The sequence below is a fragment of the Rousettus aegyptiacus genome, unplaced genomic scaffold, assembly GCF_014176215.1.
Source record: "Rousettus aegyptiacus isolate mRouAeg1 unplaced genomic scaffold, mRouAeg1.p scaffold_m13_p_17, whole genome shotgun sequence".
Lineage (NCBI taxonomy): Eukaryota > Metazoa > Chordata > Mammalia > Chiroptera > Pteropodidae > Rousettus > Rousettus aegyptiacus.
This window is the reverse complement of record NW_023416292.1, coordinates 32,467,659-32,488,620: the sequence shown is the minus strand read 5'-3', so window position 1 is coordinate 32,488,620 and position 20,962 is coordinate 32,467,659. Positions and strand designations below refer to the sequence as shown.

Genomic DNA, 20,962 nt, shown 5'->3' with positions numbered 1-20,962 from the left:
ACAAGTAAATTTCTTTTAGAAGTCAGAATGGAAATGTTTCTTCCTCTCTGATGACAGCTACATAACTATTTCCCTTCACTCTGACTGCCAATCACTTACGGAGCGAAACCGGAGGCTCGGCTGCAGCAGGTGCGTAGGCCTTTACAGCCTGAACACTTGTGTGCTTTCCCATTCCCAACGCAGCTGGTCTGAACTGGTATTTTCATTTTCCCCATTCTGGATTCTCTAGTTATTTATACTTTACCATAATTTTATTAAATCTGTTCTTCCCATATGCTGTCTCAATTAATATATAAAATGTGATCTGGTATGAATAAAATTAAAATGAGGCAGAGTGACAGGAAAACAATGACAACAGTCCCGCTAGACATATGTGTGTACTGACTGCTTTCACGGATCGAAGGAGACCCTTAATGAAGGCAGCGAGGGTCACAGAAACTTCCTGAGAGGGCTCACGACTGAGTTGAACACTGAAAGATAGACTAGGTATCACTTAAATAAAGATTCGAGGGTGAGGAAATGTTTTAGGCAAGAAATAAAAGCAGGTGGCAAAAGCACAGAGGTGAGGCAGAGTCTGGTGCATTCAGGAAACTGAAACTGGTTTGTTTCGGGAAGTGGCGAGACACGACACTGAAGACTTTGAACTCTGGCCTAAGAAGCACAATAAGAAAGGTGAGAGTCAGGAATTAACTGCAATAATCCAGGGAAGAAAAGATGACACCCACAAATGATGACTCCATCAGATCCACACAATCCAGGCATCTTTAATAAGTAAAACATCCCAAAACTGATTAGAGAAGAATCCAAATCCTTCCCTCACCCATTCCCATCCCCTTACCAACAATAACTTTTACAATATCACCTGGAAAAATGAGATCACTCACCAACAGGCATGAGAGGAGTAAGTTAATGGCGTTTAGACAAAAACACGAGAATCCTGATTCCTAGATTTCCCATTCTCCTTTCATTTGACATCATCTGGACTTATACGCAGCTTCAATGAGAAAAACTAAAGGACTCTGACAGCTATTCACATCACTCCAGACAGGCAGCAAGACTCTTATGATTTTATGTCTCCAACTGTGCCAATCACAGTTTCTAATACAGAAACAAAACTGTTCAGTGTCTCAGTCCTCGCCTCGTTTTGTTTCACAGAGATCTGCATTTCCAAGTTCCCCGGCTCCAATAGCAGTTCCGTTAGGAACAGACAGCCGGCAGTGTCCTGCGCGCTGAGGTAGGCTTTCCACGGCTGAGCCCCAGCCCTGCTCACGGCGATGGTCTGGATGTTTACCATCTGCAGGGCCACCTGGAGGGTGTCAGGATGGACTGCTCCCTGCCAAGGGCACACCTGCTGATGAGCGACTTCGAGGCTAAGCCACTTTTTCTCAAAATACTCAGGAGTTAGCTGGTGACTGGGGACTAGCGTGAGGGCTCCGGAGTCAGGGAGTGCCTGTACCCTCTCCTTGTTCTCTTCAGGAATCAGGGGTCCTGAAAGAGTCAGAAAACTTGTGTAAGAGATGTTCTTCACCTACAGGAACCACATGTTTTATCCAGATTTCCAAAAGTACACACTGAAACTTTTCTCTTTGGATAAATGACTTAATCAGCCAGTAAGAAACTTCTTTCTTGCTCACAAAACTTCAAATTCAGGTAACAGTCTGAGATTTAGCTAGGGTACTCTACTACTAGTCATTGCAAAAGATAACAATTTTTCACGACAAGACATAGAGTAAGGACTACTTTGACCTGATGTGGGGAAGGATGCAGTCTTAGGAAGGTCTGGGCCACAACGCTCTGCCCCCTGGAGTTTAGAGATGGTTGCCCAGCGGGCTTTGCCATATACTGGCACCAGCGTGTTGAAGTCTGAGGCCCAGCTATTCACAGGTCTTTCTGCCTGATCCTCCAAGAGTCGAAGAGAAGTGTCAGACTTAGGGCTACACAGGATCCGCTTAACCTCATCAACGCCAGCTAGGAGGAGGCGATAATAGAAGAGACCTCGGTCCCGTACTGCCATATCCTTTTCTTCCTCTGAGATAAGACAACAGATGAATTAATTTAAAATGAAAACACTCTCCTCCTGCCCCTGTAACAACCAAAATAGGACAAAAAAATGAGCCCCAGACCCAGAAGAGCAAAAAAACAAATGGAGGGAAGAAACCCTAGTAAACATTAGCATTTTCTTCTTAGATCCCAGACGGGACTCACCAAACAATGAAAGCTGTGGGGATTTTTACTATTGGTCCTGGCAAGTACTATTTCCTTCTGGAGAACCTACCTATGCAGTAATGTAACAAACGCCCCAGCATGTCCTGGCACTCGGCAGGTCGTGAGAGGAAAAGGCGCAGCAGGGCAGTGAGCAGCTCCATTTTAACAGCTGGAAATGTCTCTGACTTCACATTGTCTACAAAGTCTTCCAACACATAAGGGGCATTGGGAATTCTTTCCCCATGGACCCCGAGTAGCCAAATAAGTGCCTGCTTCCCCTGGGGAAGGAAGGAATAACAACAGGTGCTCAACATCTGTCTGTCCAAAACACAGCAGGCAGAACACAGCTGTAGGTTCTGCTTTTCCCCTCATGTCAGCAGAAAAGGTATCACCTTTTATTTATTTCAACTTGCGCTGTGTCGATCCCACCTACTACACTCTCCACGACTAATAGGAATGAAATTGTACCACACAAGACTCTCGCGGCCTATGCTGATAAAGCAATAGACTTCCTCAGCTTTGGGGGCCTCTGCCCCAATTTGGGGTTTAATGTTTCCGTGAAAGCTACAGAAAAATTATTCTCAATTACTTCATGAAAGTGGTGATTAACCTACAGTGCACATCTGCGAAGCTTCTTAAAAACACATGTGTTTTGGTCCACCACTCCTGAACATTCAAATCGGTGATCTAGATGAAGCCCAGATATTTGTAAAAACTCCCCTGGATATTTGTAAAAGTGATTCTGATGTTCATTCCAGCTGAAAACTCCATGGTCTAAACCTCTGACTCAAAATTGTTCCAGGGAACAATGGCATCAAAGTATCTGTAATAAAAACTGTAGATAAACCTTAACATTTTTATAATTTACACCCCACCTAAACCTAAGAGAGAACCTGAAGTGGCAATCTAGTCTAACGATTTCCACTTCAGACATTGGGTACAAAGAACAGATTCCATTTGAGAGGGCAGGGTCCCGAGAAATCCCCCTCTGCCTAGAAGTAAAGGAGAATGACAGTCTACCTCGCTGTCTTGAATGTTCTCCTCACAGCCGGGCAGGGCCTGACACACAGCTTCCGTACACTGAGGACACAGCCAAACCAGGTCTCGGAAAGCTTGCACCACCACTGCGACACAGCTCAGGGTACAAGAGCACAGGATTAGAGCCTCCACGCAGTAAGGAATCTTAGGAAAAGTCACGTGCTCAGACTAAATTGCTAGTGAATGTCTGTAGAATGGGTGCCGGAGGGGTGGTCAGTGGTTATCTGAGAAATGTCTGACCTGGGCAATACTTTCTTAAATGAATGTTGCTCTCATCAGATTACCATGAGGATAAATGAGCTCATATATGTGAAAGCACTCCATACGATGTAAAGCTGTAGGCGGATGTGGGGTAATGTTGAATGATATTATGAAGACTATAAATGGAGCCACCAGGGCTGGGGCTAAGGTGAGACAAGCAAGGTGCCGAGGGTGTAAAATTTAAGAGGATATGCAGGGTTAGCACCTGCACGAAACTCAGAGCAACTATTCTTCATATCTTTGCATTTTAGGTACCTTGCTTGCCTCACCCTCGTCCTCGCCACTGGAAGCCACTGTGTACAGTATGTTGCCATAAGTGAAAAGAGGAGTAAAGGTGGGGAAATGACAAGCAAGGTCATCTAGGACCCTTCGTTATCGACAGAACAGCCTGCAGACTCACAGTAACCTGAAGACTCTACCCTATTAGAGCTATAGACCCTGTGTTTCTCTGATGGCAACAGATGACGATGCAAAGAGAAGTTCAAACCTCTATGTTATTCAACGACAAATATTTTTTGAGCAACTACTCGAGGCCAAGCAAGTGACAAAACGAAATCCTAGAAAGGCAGCCATTACCTGTGGTAATGTGCTCTTGTCGAAGCCCTAGCAATTCTGTTAGAATCTGCACACACTGATCCGTGTAGGTCCTGGCAATGCCACCTACAGAGGAAAGGAAATCAGCGAAAAGTGTTAAGTCAGGTACTAGCACCTCATTCGAAAATAACTGCAGCCAAAGACAAAGAAGACCAAAGATATCTTAACAAATCCCCCACTGCTTGATGAAATAAGAATCTTAGTTTGCTATAAAGAAAATCTTAGTAAAAATAGGTCTTTTTTCACAGACCACTAAAAAATCCCAAGTCCATGGAGGGTTGAAAACTTTCAGTAACAACAGTGTGTATGTGGCAGTCAGGTACGAGGCAGCGCTGGCTGTAGCGCACCTGCAGAGAGATACTGCTGCTGGGGACACCTGACAGCAGCCTCCACTCTCCTCTCCGTTCTCTCTTCCCTGCCCCCTAAAAATAACCATACTTTATTCTCAAAAAGGAAAAGCGGCAGCCACCTACCTATGGCAAAGATGGCGGCCTGTGCAAAGTCGCCAGACACATCGGTGCAGTACCCTCGAAGCTCCTCCAGCACCTGCTGCACGTTCTCATCGTTCACCAGCTCACATAGCACCTCCACCTTCTGTAGCTTGATGTAGTGGGGCTCCGAGTAGGAGCAAAAGAACTTTTTGTAGTGGCTGCTAAAGTGACCCGGCAAACTATGCAAGATCTGGCGCACATGGCAAAGGGCAGCAAAACAGAGCTCACGACTCTCTGAAGAACAGGCAGCCAGCAAAGGTCCCTTGACTCGCACGAGCACATCAGTTTGTACATGGGGAAATTTGTTTGCCAGGATCAGAAAGAGTTTTGTGGCTCCCATTACCACACCTGGGCTACTGCTCTTGAGAAAGCTGTCCAACAGGTTGAGAATGTCAAACAGCTCCTCCTCGCTGCGGGGTTGGTAGCGTAGCAGGAAGTTCAACACTTCAGCTTGGCCCCACTGATCCAGTTTTGACATTCTATCCAAAAAAAGAAAACAAAAGTGCTATTTTAGCAACAAAATTAGGACCATCTTCATGCTACTCTCATGTCACCAGCCATCTGTTCATCAAAACAAGGGAGAATTCTTAAAAATAGGCTGAGCTATAATCAAATTCTTCTTTTTACATTCTATTTCCAGTTTACACAAAGTAGGCTTTAAATTCCAAGACATGTTTATAAGACAAATGCATCTCATTTAAGGCCAAAGACAGGCACACTACACCCCAGATCCAGAGTCTCGACATTTTAAGACAGCACGAATGGCTTGGTCTGGGAGGCATAATGACTGTAGAGGACCAAATCTATCTCCATCACAGGCTGTTTCCTCCATCTCTCTATCTCACCAAAAGAAACTAAAGCAAATAAAAAAAATTCTCTCAATAAAATATGAGGAAGTTAATAGTTATGGTTAACTTTCTCTACTATTCTATGTTGTTCAAGAGCTCTCCTTAATTCAACATGTCGACAACATCCCACTAGAATGCAGATCTCATCGCAACGAAAAGAGCACCAAGGTGAGGCATCCAAACCGATTTAAGAGGTGGTGAGCGATGGGCTTATTGATGACAACACCTCCTTCATGTTTCAGAATTTCCTCTAGAGACCTCAGGCAGTTGACCACCACGATTGGATCCTGGTCACGTAGCAAACTGTATAATTCATTTACCAGGGCACCATCTATAAAAGAGAACAAAGACCTCAGATAAAGAAGAAAAGCTTCAGTCACAAAAATCACAAAGGCAATAACAAAGTCAAAGCCTTTTCCAAGTAGCTAAGGCAAAGGATCTCACCTGAGCCCAAAGAAAGGACTTCTCTAATCTCAGAAAACACCAAGCCCTGCAACCTACTTAAAGAGACATGCACAGAAATAGGGCCACTATTATTTTCTACCGAAGCTACACAATATTTTGCCAAGTCATCATATAATGGAGAGACAAATAAATATTCATCAGGAGGGATTACAATGAAACTTACCCACTTCAGAGTCTCCATGAAGATTATGCATCTTGGCACAACCAAGGACTGCCACCCTCCTGACGTAAGACGCCTTATCTCGCAGACCATTGAGGACGGGCTGCTGGATATATTCCTGCACACCAGGCATCCTAAGCAACACATCCTAGAGTCAGCCAGATCCTAAAATACTAGTTTTGACACAATTCAGTCCCTATTCACTTAACAAAGGGTATTAATAGATGTTTGAACGTGCATCTATCAGGTCATAAAGATTTAAAGAAACCCGCTGCCAAACTTAAAAAGTCATTATTTGACTTTTCATTTGGAATAATGCTGCACGGGCAGCAAGAAAAGAAAATATACATAGTTATTTAGAAATCTTTAGTCAAAATCAAAAACTATTTCACCTAGAGCGAGAATAGAAAACTCCCTTTAATGAAACAATATGGTATAGGTTTTAAGCCAAAGCAATAGCTGAAAACCTGAGTGCAGGATACAACAGTATTGTCCCCAGCATGAAAGAGCTCAAATAAACTGCCATCACTAAAAACCTGCCTGTGACCCCCTGGATTCATTAGCCATTGAGAAACAGGCAGGGAAAGGGTGCTCACCTGAGGCTACACATGCTCCGCAGTGCCAGCCCTCGCACCATTGGGTTGGGGTCCGAACAGTCCTTGCACAGTGTATTGATGGCCAGGAGAGCCAGGTCTGGTTTCAGGGGGGCATATGTGCACATGTACAGATAAACCAACTTCTTCTGAACAATATCTACAGTGGCGCTGGCCTTTACCATTTCCATGAAAACACCAGACATGTCCAAACCCCGAGTCATGTGCCTGAAACAACACACATAGCAGGAAGAAGTAAAATACATAATTCCCAACCTACGATGGAGGGCGTTTTCATTTATACATGTCCTGGTTATCCAACGAGATTGTGATCTCTGAGAGGGAAGCAGCCAGGTCTACATTGTCTATTATGTCACACTGCAATAAACGTTCTATTTATTCAACAAACGCAAGAGTTCCTAGTACATTTCAGTGAAATTCAACTTTTATATTCCAGAGATATGCTCAATATTCCAGAGATATGATCTGGGGCCATAATTTTGAAGAAGGCATGGTCTCACATCTCTAGGAACTCAGTCTACTGAGGAGCCACAGAAGAACACCACTAATTACGGTACGATAAGCATTATAGAAGAAATAACAGCCAGAGGCAGTGGGGATCCAGAAGTCTACTACTGACAGGAAGTCATAAAATGTTTCCACAGAGGAAGTAATACTTTAGCTGAATGAACAGAAACTCATCAAGCAGGTGTGGGAGATAAGTAACAATACATGCTATGAGGCATGCATACGTGAGCAAGAATGGGACATTATTTTTGAGAGTCTGCAGGGAGTTGAAGTCCAGTGCTCCTTGGGTGCTATAAGAAGTTTGGACTTTATCCTGTAGATCACTGTTTCTGAAACTATGGTCTCCTACAGGAATCAAATGGGATATTTGTTTTAAATGCAGGTTCCTGAGTTCCATCCCACCCTACTGAAATCAGAATTACTCAGTTGGATGAAAAAAATTACATTTTTATAAAAGCATCCCAAGCGACTTTTGTGCACACTAAAGTTTGAGATTCACAGCAGTAGGCAAAGCATATATCCAAATTCATGTGTTGGAAAAAATCATTCTGACTGAAATGAGGGAACAAGGTGCTGTACTAGTAGGCTACTGTAATTGTTCTGGTAATGAAGCGAGAACAGCAGCGCCAGAAAAAAAAAAAAAAAAGATGGATATCTAGAAGTATGAATGTACCATCTCACTTGAGAAGTGAAGATAATAAGATGTCATCAAGATTGACTCCTACGCTTTGTCAGCTAGGTGGTGACAGTCATCAACATAAATACAAGTGGAAGAGCCGGTTTGGGAAGGGTAAGGGAGTAGGGGCTATTTTGCATGTCTTTGGAGAAACAGCCACGTGGAAATGCCAAGCAGGCAGTAGGATAAGTGGGTTTGAAAGTAAAAAAGGATATCTGTACTAGATATATTATAGGTCTGGGAGTCGACAATAGAAGTTAAAAATATGAATGAAACCACCCAGCTGAATAAACGAAGCAAAACATAAGTCTCACAAGGGAGACTGAGATGGCACTCCAGAGAAGCAGGAAGACTGGATTCTAGCACTGCTATGTATGAAAGTGGATTTACTCCTTCCCAGGGCAGAGCGCCCAGGTGGGGACTGCGGGGGGCGGGAGGCGGGGGGCGTCGGGTGATACCTAATCACTCGCTGGATGACATTCCGGTAGCGCAGCCTATCGGCCTGAACGTGAGGGTTACACAGAGCCTTCTTCAGCTCCTTGACCACGTCCTCGGAGCCGAGGTACGGCATCTTCTCGAGTGGTCCCGGGGCAGTTCCCACAGCCCCCCAGGTAACTCGTGGGCTCCCTCCGGCCCCGATGTGAAACCTGGGTAAAGGAAATGTCGGTCAGCGAAGCGGCTAAAGGCGGGATCTCGCCCCCGCCTTGGCTTCTCCCGGGCCTCGGACGCTCAAGCTGGTTCCCCGCGCTCCCCGGCTCGCCCCGCCCGAGGCGCCTGGTTCCTTCCCCCGACCCGCGGGCCGGCTCGCCCCGCCCACAGGGCTCTCCCGCTACCTTTCGGCCCGCCGCGCGCGATTTCTCGCCCCGCAGCCGACAGTCCGCCGACCCCTCCCTCTCAGTCCCAGCCTTTCTGGCGCCTCCACGCGGTCGCCGTCACCGCTAGGCCCCGTCACGCTTTGCGCGGAAGTCCCGCCTCCTCGAGAGAGGAGCTGCCACTCACCCTCTTCCGGCGAGCGCCGAGCTGAGCCTGGGCCCCGACCTTAAGGTGCCCTTCCCCCAACCTCTCACCTCCGGGCGCAGCCGCGCGCCTCCCTCTGGCGGAGCCGCGGCGGGCCATCGGAAATCGGCTACTTGGGCCTGTCTCCGCCCGGCAGCGCGCGCTTTGAGCCGAGGGCCGGCTCCCGCGCGCGGTCGGGAACGGTGCTTCGCTGAGCGACTTACGTGATATGCGATTCCAGCCCCGGACTACCCCGAGCACGGCCACTTCCTTCTCTTTTCTGCACACTCTAGTAACTTATTTCTCTTCTGGGCTGGTTTTTCTTCAGGGTCTCTGGCCCTGTTCTTGCCCCAGCGTGACTTTTTTCAGGGTCGAGATAGCAGGCTCACGCAGGAGCTCTGTTCCCATGAAGATCCCATTGATGATTCCATCCTCGCCACCATGAACGGGGTCCAGATCCCCCACACGCCCATCGCTGTGGACTTTTGGAGCCTGCGCCGGGCGGCTTCCGCACGGCTCTTCTTCCTCTCCCACATGCACTCAGACCACACCGTGGGGCTTTCTAGCACCTGGGCCCGGCCCCTTTACTGCTCCCCAATCACAGCTTTCCTCCTGCATCGTCAGCTACAGGTAACGGGGGACTGGAGTTGGCCTCCGAGCGCTGGTCTAGCCTCTGGTTGGGGACATCTGATCTGGCACAGCCTTGGAGTCACGGAGTAGGTTCCAGGAGGACCGACTGACTGTTTGAAATGCAGGAGTTGTTCGAACCCAGAAATGCATCTTTTGTTCAGAACAGGATTGTGGCTTCCAAATGGCGGACTGGGTGGGATATTACAGCTATACGGTGGGGAGATCCTTTAGTCCAACCAAGGAAACTACCTACTTTTTCACATACGCTAAGCCCGTGTTTCCCAAACTTGCCTCATAAGAATCCACCTACCGTGCTGGATAGATAGACTCTCCAGCACTACTCCCCCGCCCAATCCAATTCAGTGGATATAGCTGGTGCCGGTCCTGAAAATCTGGTTGGAATATATTTTTTTTAACAGGTGCCCGCAAAGGGTTATTGTAAGGAAAGTTTGAGAATCGCTGAGTAGGCTGTTTTCTGGACTCAATTTAAAATCGTACAGAGGGCGGGATGGAGAATGGGAGGAGGAAGCCGGCATTGTTTGGAAATCCACGTTAGAGCTTCTGCCCCAGGGTGGCCCAGCATTTGGTCCTCTTGCCCTGATTCGGGAGAGGGCTAGTTCCTGGTCCAGGGAGCAGAGCCTGTGTTCACTGGGATGACCAACTATTTCCTCAGGTGTCTAAGCAGTGGATCCGAGCCCTGGAGGTTGGTGAGAGCCATGTCCTGCCTCTAGATGAAGCTGGGCAAGAGACCATGACTGTAACCCTGATGGACGCCAATCACTGCCCAGGCTCTGTCATGTTTCTCTTTGAAGGATACTTTGGAACCATCCTCTACACAGGTGGGCCTCTGGAGGAGTCCCTCCTGGCTTCTCTCCTGAGACACTGCTTTTCTTGAGCAGCATTAACTCAGAAAGTCTGGAGACCTCCTACCTTAATCCCACATAAGCACAGTAGTCCTTTTTTTTAACCGATTTCCCGTGCTCTAAGGGTCCAACCCTTCCTTGTAAAGAATAATGAAAAAACAGGAGCAGGATGGAGACATTTCCACAGGGAAGCTATACTACAGGTATTAGTTCAGCGCCAGATTCCTGATGGTTTTCCATAGGCTAGTAAGCAAATGCCCATCTGCTTTTACAGGTGGGAGAGGCTTGTCTTCTATACTGTCTCTGATTCTCTGCCCCTCCCCCCCCCGCCCCGGTATATTCTTTCAGGTGACTTTCGGTATACACCGTCCATGTTAAAGGAGCCAGCCCTGAGAGGGGGAAAACAGATTCATACCTTATACCTAGACAACACCAATTACAACCCAGAGCTGGTTCTTCCTTCCCAAGAAGAAGCTGCCCGCCAGATTGTCGAGCTCATCCGAAAGCACCCGCAACATATCGTAAAGATTGGTGGGTGGTTTCCTTTCCTTTTTCTTTCACCCATAATTTGTGCATCTAGGTTCCTTGGGGGGTGTCTCACATCTTCCAAATCTTTGTGCAAATTTCCCCTTCTCCATGAAACCTACCCTGACCATCTAAAGTTGCCATCTGTCCACCATCCCTCTTCCTAGTCGCTACTCCTGATCCGCTGCATCAATTCAACTTTTTCATCTTTTCACAGCACTCGTCACCTTCCAACATACTGTTTTAACACGCTATTGCTTATTGTAATTGTCTTACCTCACTTCCTTTGACACAGATATACACATAAACCCCTTGAGAGCATGGGTGGAGGTGGGAAGAAGTCTTGTGTTTGTGGAACAGAGAAAGGCAGCAGCCAGTGTGACAGGCACACAGTGGGTGAGGAGGCTGGAAAGGCAAGAGGGGCTTATAAGACTTTTTTGAAGTGGTCCTAAATGCAACCATTGCTCTTAAGACAAAGAACTCTATTTTGAGGAGAGGGACAATATTGCACTTATCACCTTAAAATGGATTCCATAATTTATGTATTTATTGTATTTAGTTTTTATTATCTGTCTTCCCCTGCTAGGCCAAAAGTTACACAATGGAAGGGCTTTTTATTTTACTTATGGATAGATCCCAAATGTCTAGGTTAATGGCTGATGAGGCATTCCAGAAATATTTGTTATATGAGTGAGTGAAATTTATCAGCATGTAGATATTCAAGTTAGTGTTGTGCTTAAAATGAGATATATTGAAAAACTAACTGTGTGCTTGTTCTAGTAATTCCACAACAGTACAAAATGTTTGGGGGACTCTTAGATAATTTATGAAAATCAATTTTTGTTTTTAAAAATGTAAGATTTAGTTTAAATGACTTTCTTATTTCCAAACTTATAAATCCACAAAAGGGAAAAGATTTGCCACCGTGATGAACATTTTAAAAGTCTAGGCCCCGATTCTGAAAGGAGTTTCAAAGCAGGATTAAACAAAGTCACTGAAAACAATGGCATTCCTTCCAGATTGGGCACCAAGTTAAGAAATGTCCCCTACTCTCAAGATTGCTGGACTACAATCAGTACTAACAATCAGTACTAGAACAATCAGTACTAACTAGTCTCAGAGTTTTCAATGCAGAGTTTTCTCAGAGAAGTACAGTTGGCCAGGAGGGTGCTGTAGTAGGCTTGATTAATTTTGCAAATATATAATAAGCCCCTACTATGTGCCAAGTATTCTGAGGCAGGAGGAATAGAAAGATGAATAAAATATGAGGGTTTACAGTCTAGTAGTGAAGGACCTAGAAACAAAGGACGTAAAAAAAAAGTGCATGTATTGTGGTGGTGGTGGTGAGGGAAGGATAGAAAAAAGAAACTAAGCTACATTTGCGCCAAAAAGAGTGAGGTTTTGAACCATGATAAGGAATAAGGTGGTTATAAAAGAAATATAAATTCTTCAGAGGAGTTCACAATCTGGTGGGACTTGAAATATACCTCCAGAAAAGGACTGAGAACAACTATTAAACAGTTTCTCCCCTATCTGTTACCATAACCATTACCAAAATTCGAGCCTTCATTTTCTTCTGTCAGTTCTGCTTGGTCTTCTGGTACTTCTGCTTTCAGTGTCTTCTCTTCTGGGCCGTTGAATAACATTGCTGCCACATTTTTTTTTTTCTTCTAAAGTCCTGCCTGCCCTGATGGTATTATTCCTATGATTACAATGAGCTGTTTTCCTGCTTCAGGCTCTTCAGTGCCTCCCCTTCACTTGCAAGATTTAAGTCCAAGCTCCGTAGCAGGACGTACAAGTCTATCACGTAGCCCTGGTTTACCTCTCTGGTGTCATATCTTAGCAGCTCTTTTACTTTAGGAACACCAAACCGACCCCTCTTGAAATGTTCTCCACCGTCTGCTTCCCTTGCCAGATTAACTGGGACGCATCCTTCAGGACCTAGCTCAGCTCTCATTTTCAGGAAACTTTCCCTAACTCCACCAAATGGTAGATACATAATACCACGTGCCAGCTTTCACCTTGCCCTTAACCACGTGATTTCCGGGTTCCCGTGTAGATTATACTCCTCCAGGATGGAGACTTTTTGTTTTCACAGTGGTTAGCACTTGGTAGGAACTTTCCTTTATTGAACTAAACCAATCAGTGGATTCTGTGTTAACCTCCCCCTACCCCATTCTCCATATATCTCAATTCAAATGCCATCCCTCCCTGATGTATTCCCTGATTGCCCCGATAATTTTGTGTATTTTTGTTGAATATTTGGTTGATTTATTAGGCTTTCCCAGGAGCTTCATTCTCTTCCTTTTCTTACTTTCCTCAACCCCTTTTAATGTTATTCAGGACTGTACAGCCTGGGAAAAGAGTCACTGTTGGAGCAGCTGGCCCTGGAGTTTCGGACCTGGGTGGTATTGAGTCCTCGGCGCCTGGAGCTGGTGCAGCTATTGGGCCTGGCGGATGTGTTCACGGTGGAGGAGCAGGCTGGCCGCATCCACGCCGTGGACCGTGTGGAGATCTGCCATTCCGCCATGCTGCGTTGGAACAAGACCCACCCTACCATCGCCATCCTTCCCACAAGCCGGAAAATCCACAGCTCCCACCCCGATATCCACGTCGTCCCCTACTCGGACCATTCCTCCTACTCTGAGCTTTGTGCCTTCGTCACAGCACTGAAGCCTTGCCAGGTGGTGCCCATTGTCAGCCGACAGCCCTATAGGGACCACTTCCAGGCCAGCCTGAGCCCCCAGCTCTCAGTGCCCCCGGTTCCAGACTCTGTGCAGCAACACATGAATTCTTCCTCTAGAAAACCAAACGTTCTCTGGCTGCTGTTAGAAAGGAGGCTGAAGAAGCCAAGAACCCAGGGTGTCGTGTTCGAATCCCTTGAAAATGCTGATGAATCTCAAACTGACAGCGACTCAAAGAGGGCCAAGAATGAGAACCTTTCTGGAAAGCTTGAGAAACAGCCCTCTCACCATCCCTTGCAGATCAAGAAGCAGTTGTTCCCAGACCTTTGCAGAAAAGAATGGGATGGGGCTGTCCCTTTCTCTAAGTCCCAGAAGATACGGACTGCCCCCTTGGGTGTCTCAGTGCATCTGAGGTCTACAGATGAGGAATTTCTCGCTCCAGAAACTGAGGAGGAAATCTGTGTAAAGCCCCACGTGGTCCCCAGGGGAGACAATGATGGTTTAGCACTCGTAGGGAACCAGAACTCACAGATGGGCCAGGATCCGCCTGTGTCTCACAGCAGCGAGGCAGTCCCTGGAGGCCTAGCACTGAAATACCTTCTGACTCCAGTAAACTTTTTCCAGACAGGGTTCTCTTCCAGGGGCTTTGACCAGCAAGTGGAAAAATATCATAAATCCTTGCTAAGGTCCGGACAAGAGTACCATCTTGTCTGATCCAACACTACATACAGTTCGAAGACAGTGGCTGAAGGCTGGCGGGGAGAGTTCATTTCGGGCATTACTTTTCTATCTTCACAGGATTCTTATGAGCTCATGCTGGAATAACACTTGTCAAAGTATGTTCATTGGGAGCTTAATGCCTATGGAATCCCTAGTTTACAGTTGACTATTTAAGAAATGCTTTTCATTATAACCCCTTCCCAGTCTGGGCACATTTCAGGTTCTAAGAAGGCCTGCAGCAACTTAATCTGTTTACATGTATTTAACACAGTATTTCTCTAACTTTTTTGAACACGCAGCCCTCTTACATGGCTGCAAAAAGGGATAGAGTCTGAACCAAAAAGGCCCAGGTTATTCACATTGTTATTTGGTGTGTCATGAACCATCCTCCATGTCCCCTTCTCCCTTTTCATAGATAAAAGCCCCTAGATCTGCTTAAGTTATGAACTGTGGTGCTGGAGGATAAAGTGGTGACCCAAGCATTACATTCCAATCCTGAGTATCACTGACTTGCAATGACCTTGGGATCTAAGTGACTTCCTGTCTTGTCTCTCTGGGAGGGAACAGGAAGTGATGGAGAGCCTTGGAACAGCAGGGGAAAATTCCACCCCTGCCTCCATGAGAGTCTGCAGTTAGTGTCACTGGGGACCTACCTGGAACGGAGCCAGCTGGGGGATGGGCACCCCTTCCGAGCCCTGTACCTGGAACCGGGCTTAGGGGAGGACAGGCTTCCCAGCTGCCTGGAGGCTCTGACTTTGACAAATAAAATTACAAACTGTCCACTGTGCTGCCAGATATTCCTGATCATTCACATAGCTGGGATATTTGCTGTCACCACCCCCCCAACCCTCCCCCCCCACCCCGCCCTTGGATTGAATAGGGAGCCGGAGCACACAGCCTGTTTGTTTGAGTATCCAGGGCAGAGACCAAGGAGCCAGCTGGTGGAAGAGGTGGGGGTGTGCAGTTCTGCCCTGTCCTACTCATCCTGACAGGGTGCCAAACCAATAAGCAGGACAGCAGATAGCACGGGCTCAGAGAGGGGGCACAGGCATGTGGAGCTGAGCACATGGATAAAACTGCTTCAGATTGGAGCCTCGAGCCTTCGTAATAAAGAAGCCTGTTTCTTGTCCAGGAAAAACAGGTTTCCTACTTTGGGAAGAAGACGTGAAGAGTTCAGAAAGCAAAATAGAGCCTTGCTCTTAGGGTGTGTTTTGTCAGTGACCTTCACTGTAAGCCCCACCATGGGCCCACTAGGAGGCGCAGGTGAGGCACGTGGGGCAGCAGGGAACCTAGGCATTGTCCCGGGCTGAAATCCAGGGCACCCTGGGCCAGCAGAGACCATGCTTAAATAGCAGAGCCTCTGTTCCTCACTTAAACCAACTGAGGTACCTGCTTCTAATCACCACGGACATTAGATCATTGGGAGAATTCCTAGCTCTGCCTCCCACAGGATAGGTACTTCAAATATTGGTTCCTGGCCTCTGGTTCTTTTAAAAAAAAATTATTCTGTATGTAAAATAAACTTTGGAGGTCAAAATATAAAGAAGAAAAAAATTCTTCCATGTAGATCAATTGTTTTAGTCTTTTTCTGTGCATGTAAATATAAAATGTTTTTTTCAAAGTTGGGTAATACTGTATAGTTTTATATCTTACAGTATACTTAAGCATTTCCTTGTATCATTAAATATTACTCAACATATAATTTTTAATAATATTAAATCTATAGTATGATGCCCTATCATATGGGTATATCTTAAACCATTTCCTTATTCAACATTTTGTTTGCCCTTTTTTCACACATATTACAGTGAACATCCTTGTGCATATATCATGGCCTTTTTGTTTATTGGAGTGAAGTACTGGAAGTGATTACAGTTTTAAGTTCTTGGCGCAGACTGTACCCAATTGCACTACAAACATGTTTTCTTACCATCCTTGAAGAAAAGGATAGCATGAAAATACCCTGAAGATTCATTAAGTTCAAATGTATTATTAGGAACGGTACATGTAAACACATGGAAAATCATCTTGTGTGTTAGTAAATATTTACTAAGCTGTGCGGACAAGGCTCAACCGACTTCCTCTTGGTGCTTCTCACTGTCTCACTCCGGTGCTACCCGAAGGTGGCAGGGAGAGATAAGGCAGTCTTCAGGACCGGGGGCCCCAGACTAGCTTTATCGTCTAGCAACAAGGAAACCTGTCCACTCTTGGCATGTGCTGTGTCACGCGTGTTCCCTGAAGTGGGATCTATACGAATTCAGGTGGGGGGAGTAGAAGCAAAGGGCTCTGAGAAATTAGTTGTTGGTGGCATGTTTGTATTTTAGTAACAGGAAAATCTCATACTATTCTAGAGTAAATTTGGCTACTTGTAATAGAGGTTAGCAATTGCTTTGTTTGATTTCTCAATACTCTCATATACAAATGCTGCATAGCATATATCTAAGTAGCCCATTTATTTTACTTTTAGAATCTAAGGATGACCCCCGTAGATCCCTGACGAGCTTGCATTAGGCCTGAAGTTACTGGGAGGAAGGAAGTTCCCTAGATGTCAATGAGTTATTTGTTTCAGGATCTGTGGAGAAAAGTACCTTTTCACAAGGAGACTGATTGTGACTTTATAGTCCCTTTAAAGAAGAAAATCTGCCTGGCTGGCTCTGGAGGACCATCTCCCACTTCTGACCCAGACTTCCCTTTGTGGTAGGAAATAGGACATAAGCGAGTCTGCTTGTTCAAGAAACAGGATTTGGACCTGGGCCCTCTGTCTCAAGCCCACACCCAGGGAGACAGTTCTCTGTGCTCTTGAAGTGGTTCTTAAGCAGGAGAAATTCTTTCTGGGCTCCATGTGCACATATTTCTGACACTATCACTAGTGAGCAGCTGTCAGTGTGTTACCTGCCTCCCACCCATCACTCTTCATAACCACTGCGACAATATTTTGGAGTCATGTTGCTTCCCCTATTATCCAGGACATCCCACTTACATCAGTACAGAATGATTCTTATAATCACAAAATGGTGAACAAGACAGAACATGTCCTGTCCATCAGGAACTCATTTTAATGGAGAGAGACAGTTTGCATAAATATATACCAGATAGTGATAAGTACTAAGAAAATAAAACTGGCTAATAGGGGTGGGGAGCAGTTCAGAGAGACAGGTCAAGGAAGGTGTTTCTGTGGGACTGAAACTTAAGATGAGACTTAAGTGATGAAAGGGAGCCAGTCAGGTGAAGACCTGAAGGGAGCATCAGCCCAAAGATCGTGTGATGGGAACAACCTTCATGCACATGGCCGAGGGGAGAAGAGATGAGCTCAGAGAGGGAGGCAGAAGTAGGATCAGAAGTGACTTAAAGAAGTTTGGGTTTTATCTAAGGGTAATGGGAATGGTTTGGCATGCTTTAACATAGGGGAGTGATACGCTCTTTTAAAAGCAACAGATAGAGAACGGGGCAAGAATGAAAACACGAATACTAGCTAGGAAGCTCTTGGAGCAGTGAGAGAGACTGGTGAGGTGGACCGGGTTTTTGGAAGAAAGGGCTTTGCATGGTGTTTGGAGATGAATCCATTAGTTACTTCTTTGGCACAAGCAGCTAAAGGGACAAAGACACCTTTTCCTCCACTAAAGCTTCCACAAAGGAAAAGTGTATATATATAGGTGCACATATTTGGGGGAAATAAAAAAGGAAGAAGAAAAAAATGAATGAGTTTATTTACAATAAGTAAGCAAGTGGAATATTTTATGAATTAGCACTATTTCCTATAATAGACATGTTTTATAACTATGTACTAAAAAAAAAAGAAAACAGGGTTTACTTGCTTTGGAGTCAACACAAGCCTTGGGGTTAAAGGTCACATTTCCTGAGAGACAATGACTCTTCAGTAAAAAATTTCATTTATCAGAGAATACTTACTTTTTTAAAATATTATGAAGTTTTAACTTTTATACAGGATAACAGTCCTGATCTTTGAATATTTGCATCTGTAAGGAGAGATCTATAAGATATAATGGAGAACAGAGCATAGTTGTTTTACCAAGTTGTGGTATTCTGCATCCTTACAGAAGAGCATCAGAACGAACAAGGTACTTTTGGGTTCACGAGAGTGCATCTTCTCTGCAAGACTCCTAGTCCACATAGACGATTAAGACCCTCCTTTTTAAGCAAGAAAAGAGTGACAATACATATCTATTATTATTCTGTATTTCGCTTCTACCTTCTGATTTCACAGACAGTACCAGTGGAGATGAATGGTGGTGGATTCTGGATTTTGGGGGGAAGTAACATTAAAGAAACTTTCTGATGGATGGACTGCAGGAGGTAAGGAAAAAGTATAATCACCTCCATTATAAGTATGATGAAAGTGGGTCTCATGAGCATGTCCACTAGCGCACCCCAGTAACTAAGGAGTCAGTATTCCCCCTGACATCAGGTCCCAAAGTCCATGTGTTTCTTCTCTACTGAGCATCTTGGGAGCACTGAGGATGGAAAACTCTGTCACATCAGAGTTTTCCTGGGCACCAACTTCTACCTCACCCCCAACAGAGAGAATCACTTGCTAACCACTTGATGACAGCTTACAGATTTTACAAAAAAATAAGTTTCTAAAAATAATAATTAACTGAATTCTGACACTTTGAGCACTGTGAATAATCACTTGGCAATGTACTTAGCAAAAGAGTAAGTACTAACCATATATCAGGAATTGTGTTAGGCAAGGGATACTAAATACATTAGGAACTTTTTGACTTCTGAGTTTGTGGGAAGTGCAAAATGACTTGGCACAAATAATATCCGACTGTGAAATTTCCTGTCCTGATTCACTGCCCTCTCCCGTGTGGGTCTCTGTGCCTTCCCAGAGCATTTATTTTGACTTTGGACTTCACTTAGAATTGATGATACGGAAAGATATATGGAATGCAGTTGCTAAAGGCTGGTATAACCCTTGGTCGAAGAAAAGATGAGAAGCTATGGAATGGCAGAGGCATGATGATGAAAGATGATGATGATCCAGAGAAAGAGAGAGAAAAAACACTATCCTCTGTTTTTAGGGAGAAAGATCTGAGGAGAAGTAAGTAAGTATAGGTGGTAAGAGTATTCAAGGCATTTGCTCTTCTCCCAGCATAGTTTCTGGGTTGACCCTTGAAAATCAGGAAAATGAGGGGTAAAGTTCTTGCCCATTGTCTTTAATTCCTGCAAACCTCCCATCTTCTTTTTCTTTTTTATTGCGGTAAAATTCACATAACATACAATTAACCATTTGAAAGTGCACAGCTCAGTGACATTTAGTGCCTTCACGGCATTGTGCATCCATCACCTCTCTCTAGTTCACCTTGCCCTGTTCTTATTTGTGTTTGACTCCTCCTCTTTAACCCCAGCGGCATGGCCGTCATCCAAACTCCTATTCCACCAAGGCCATCGTTTCTCCTAGAACGGACCCTGTCCTCAAAATGTCCTATTCTGATGCAAAAGAAAACAAAACTAGCAATACTTAGACTTGAGCCAAGTAAGTCAGACTCCTACCCACAATGACACTTATTCAGCCCAGCAATGACCCAGCTTGAGCGGGGAGATGCTGGGGAAGGAAGGAAGTGGGGAGGCAGCGAAGAGACAAAGCCTTCTCCCAATACAGAGGAGGAAGCTTTGGGAGGAAATGGAGAGGATTCACTCACCTGATTATCCTGAGTGGCTTCCCAAGAGGTGGGCACTTCACTTCTCGACTTTGGTTTTAGTTTCTAAGCCCAAGGCCGTCTGGTGCAGACCCGGTAACCTCTTCTTCCCAGAGTACTTGTCACTCCTAGGAGCTCATGTCCCTTGTGTATAATATAATGGCATATTTATTCTTATGTTCACATTTTACATGAAAAATGTACTTAAGGTCAGTACTAAAAACAAATAACGTCTCACTGAAGCCCCAGCAGAAGTAGGGCCATCTTATTTAAGTCCCTGCTCAGTCTACAGATTCTTCTAGAAGCTTCCTCAGTGACCTCCAGACACAGTTAACTGTTATATTCTTCAGCACTTTTAATGCCACTTAGAGGACCAATGTCATAGACATGTGATAATTGTTTCCAATCTGTCTCCTTAACTGTGTTTGCAAGACCCTTGAGGGAAGGAAATGTGTTTTATTCTTTTTATTGTCTAACTTGGTGCCTGTTACTTATTATATAGTCGAGAAATCCTAGTAGAATAAAAAAAGTTCTATTCTAACCTCGGTCATGCATGTTGGATTTGCCCTCTTTAAAACCAGTTAAAGGGCCAGAACAACTTTTCCCAGCTTATTCCTGTGAAAAGTGATACAGAAATCAGTCAGAATAGTTCAATTCACACTGTCCCAGATGTAGCAGAAGTGGACATCACAGACCCAAGAAGCTTCCTTGGATATGGAGAGCTGAAGAGGGGAGTTGACCAGAATAGATTCTATCACCCAGCAGGACCAAACCATCCTTCCCAGTTTGCCAGTTAGCACTCATATTATGAAAAATCCTATCTAGGAATTACATTACTTCTGTCCCTACTATTATTAAAATTGTTCTTACCAAGATCACCAGCAACCTTCTGACTGCCAAGTCCATGGCTACTCTTGAGTCCTTATCTTCCTTTACTTCTCATAACATTTGGTCACCACAGATTAGCTCCTCCTTCTAGAAAATCTCCCCTACTTCTCTTCTGTATCAGTTAAGACCGATTT

General features: G+C 45.1%; 2 protein-coding genes across 9 annotated transcripts in view; one reads left to right on the top strand and one right to left on the bottom strand.

Annotated features, from left to right (window-relative positions):
- AP4B1 (adaptor related protein complex 4 subunit beta 1) overlaps positions 1 to 20,962 on the bottom strand; it is a 24,419-nt gene extending 3,457 nt beyond the window's left edge. The window contains exons 1-13 of one of the 7 annotated variants that reach the window (XM_036235064.1): positions 19,944 to 20,962; positions 18,187 to 18,268; positions 11,150 to 11,278; positions 8,318 to 8,506; positions 6,659 to 6,883; positions 6,066 to 6,196; positions 5,621 to 5,768; positions 4,572 to 5,068; positions 4,081 to 4,164; positions 3,226 to 3,329; positions 2,276 to 2,483; positions 1,747 to 2,028; positions 1,048 to 1,488 (exon numbers count right to left, since the gene is read on the bottom strand). In XM_036235064.1, the coding sequence (XP_036090957.1) occupies positions 1,061 to 1,488; positions 1,747 to 2,028; positions 2,276 to 2,483; positions 3,226 to 3,329; positions 4,081 to 4,164; positions 4,572 to 5,068; positions 5,621 to 5,768; positions 6,066 to 6,196; positions 6,659 to 6,883; positions 8,318 to 8,506; positions 11,150 to 11,178 (2,325 nt within the window). In that variant the 5' untranslated portion in view covers positions 11,179 to 11,278; positions 18,187 to 18,268; positions 19,944 to 20,962 and the 3' untranslated portion in view covers positions 1,048 to 1,060. Of the gene's footprint in view, positions 1 to 884; positions 1,489 to 1,746; positions 2,029 to 2,275; positions 2,484 to 3,225; positions 3,330 to 4,080; positions 4,165 to 4,571; positions 5,069 to 5,620; positions 5,769 to 6,065; positions 6,197 to 6,658; positions 6,884 to 8,317; positions 8,507 to 8,692; positions 8,881 to 9,079; positions 9,192 to 11,149; positions 13,221 to 18,186 lie in introns of those variants that run through there. The other 6 variants (XM_016124357.2, XM_016124358.2, XR_004955260.1 and 3 more) reach the window with 6 other exon arrangements.
- DCLRE1B (DNA cross-link repair 1B) lies at positions 9,116 to 15,064 on the top strand. 2 transcript variants are annotated; one of them, XM_016124362.2, is made up of 4 exons: positions 9,116 to 9,485; positions 10,159 to 10,324; positions 10,697 to 10,879; positions 13,217 to 15,064. In XM_016124362.2, exons 1-4 carry the CDS (start codon positions 9,297 to 9,299, stop codon positions 14,269 to 14,271), a joined length of 1,593 nt encoding a protein of 530 aa, XP_015979848.2. In that variant the 5' UTR covers positions 9,116 to 9,296; the 3' UTR covers positions 14,272 to 15,064. The 2 variants fall into 2 exon arrangements, with proteins under 2 accessions (XP_015979848.2, XP_015979850.2); XM_016124364.2 differs by lacking the exon at positions 10,159 to 10,324 and having other exon boundaries at positions 9,391 to 9,485.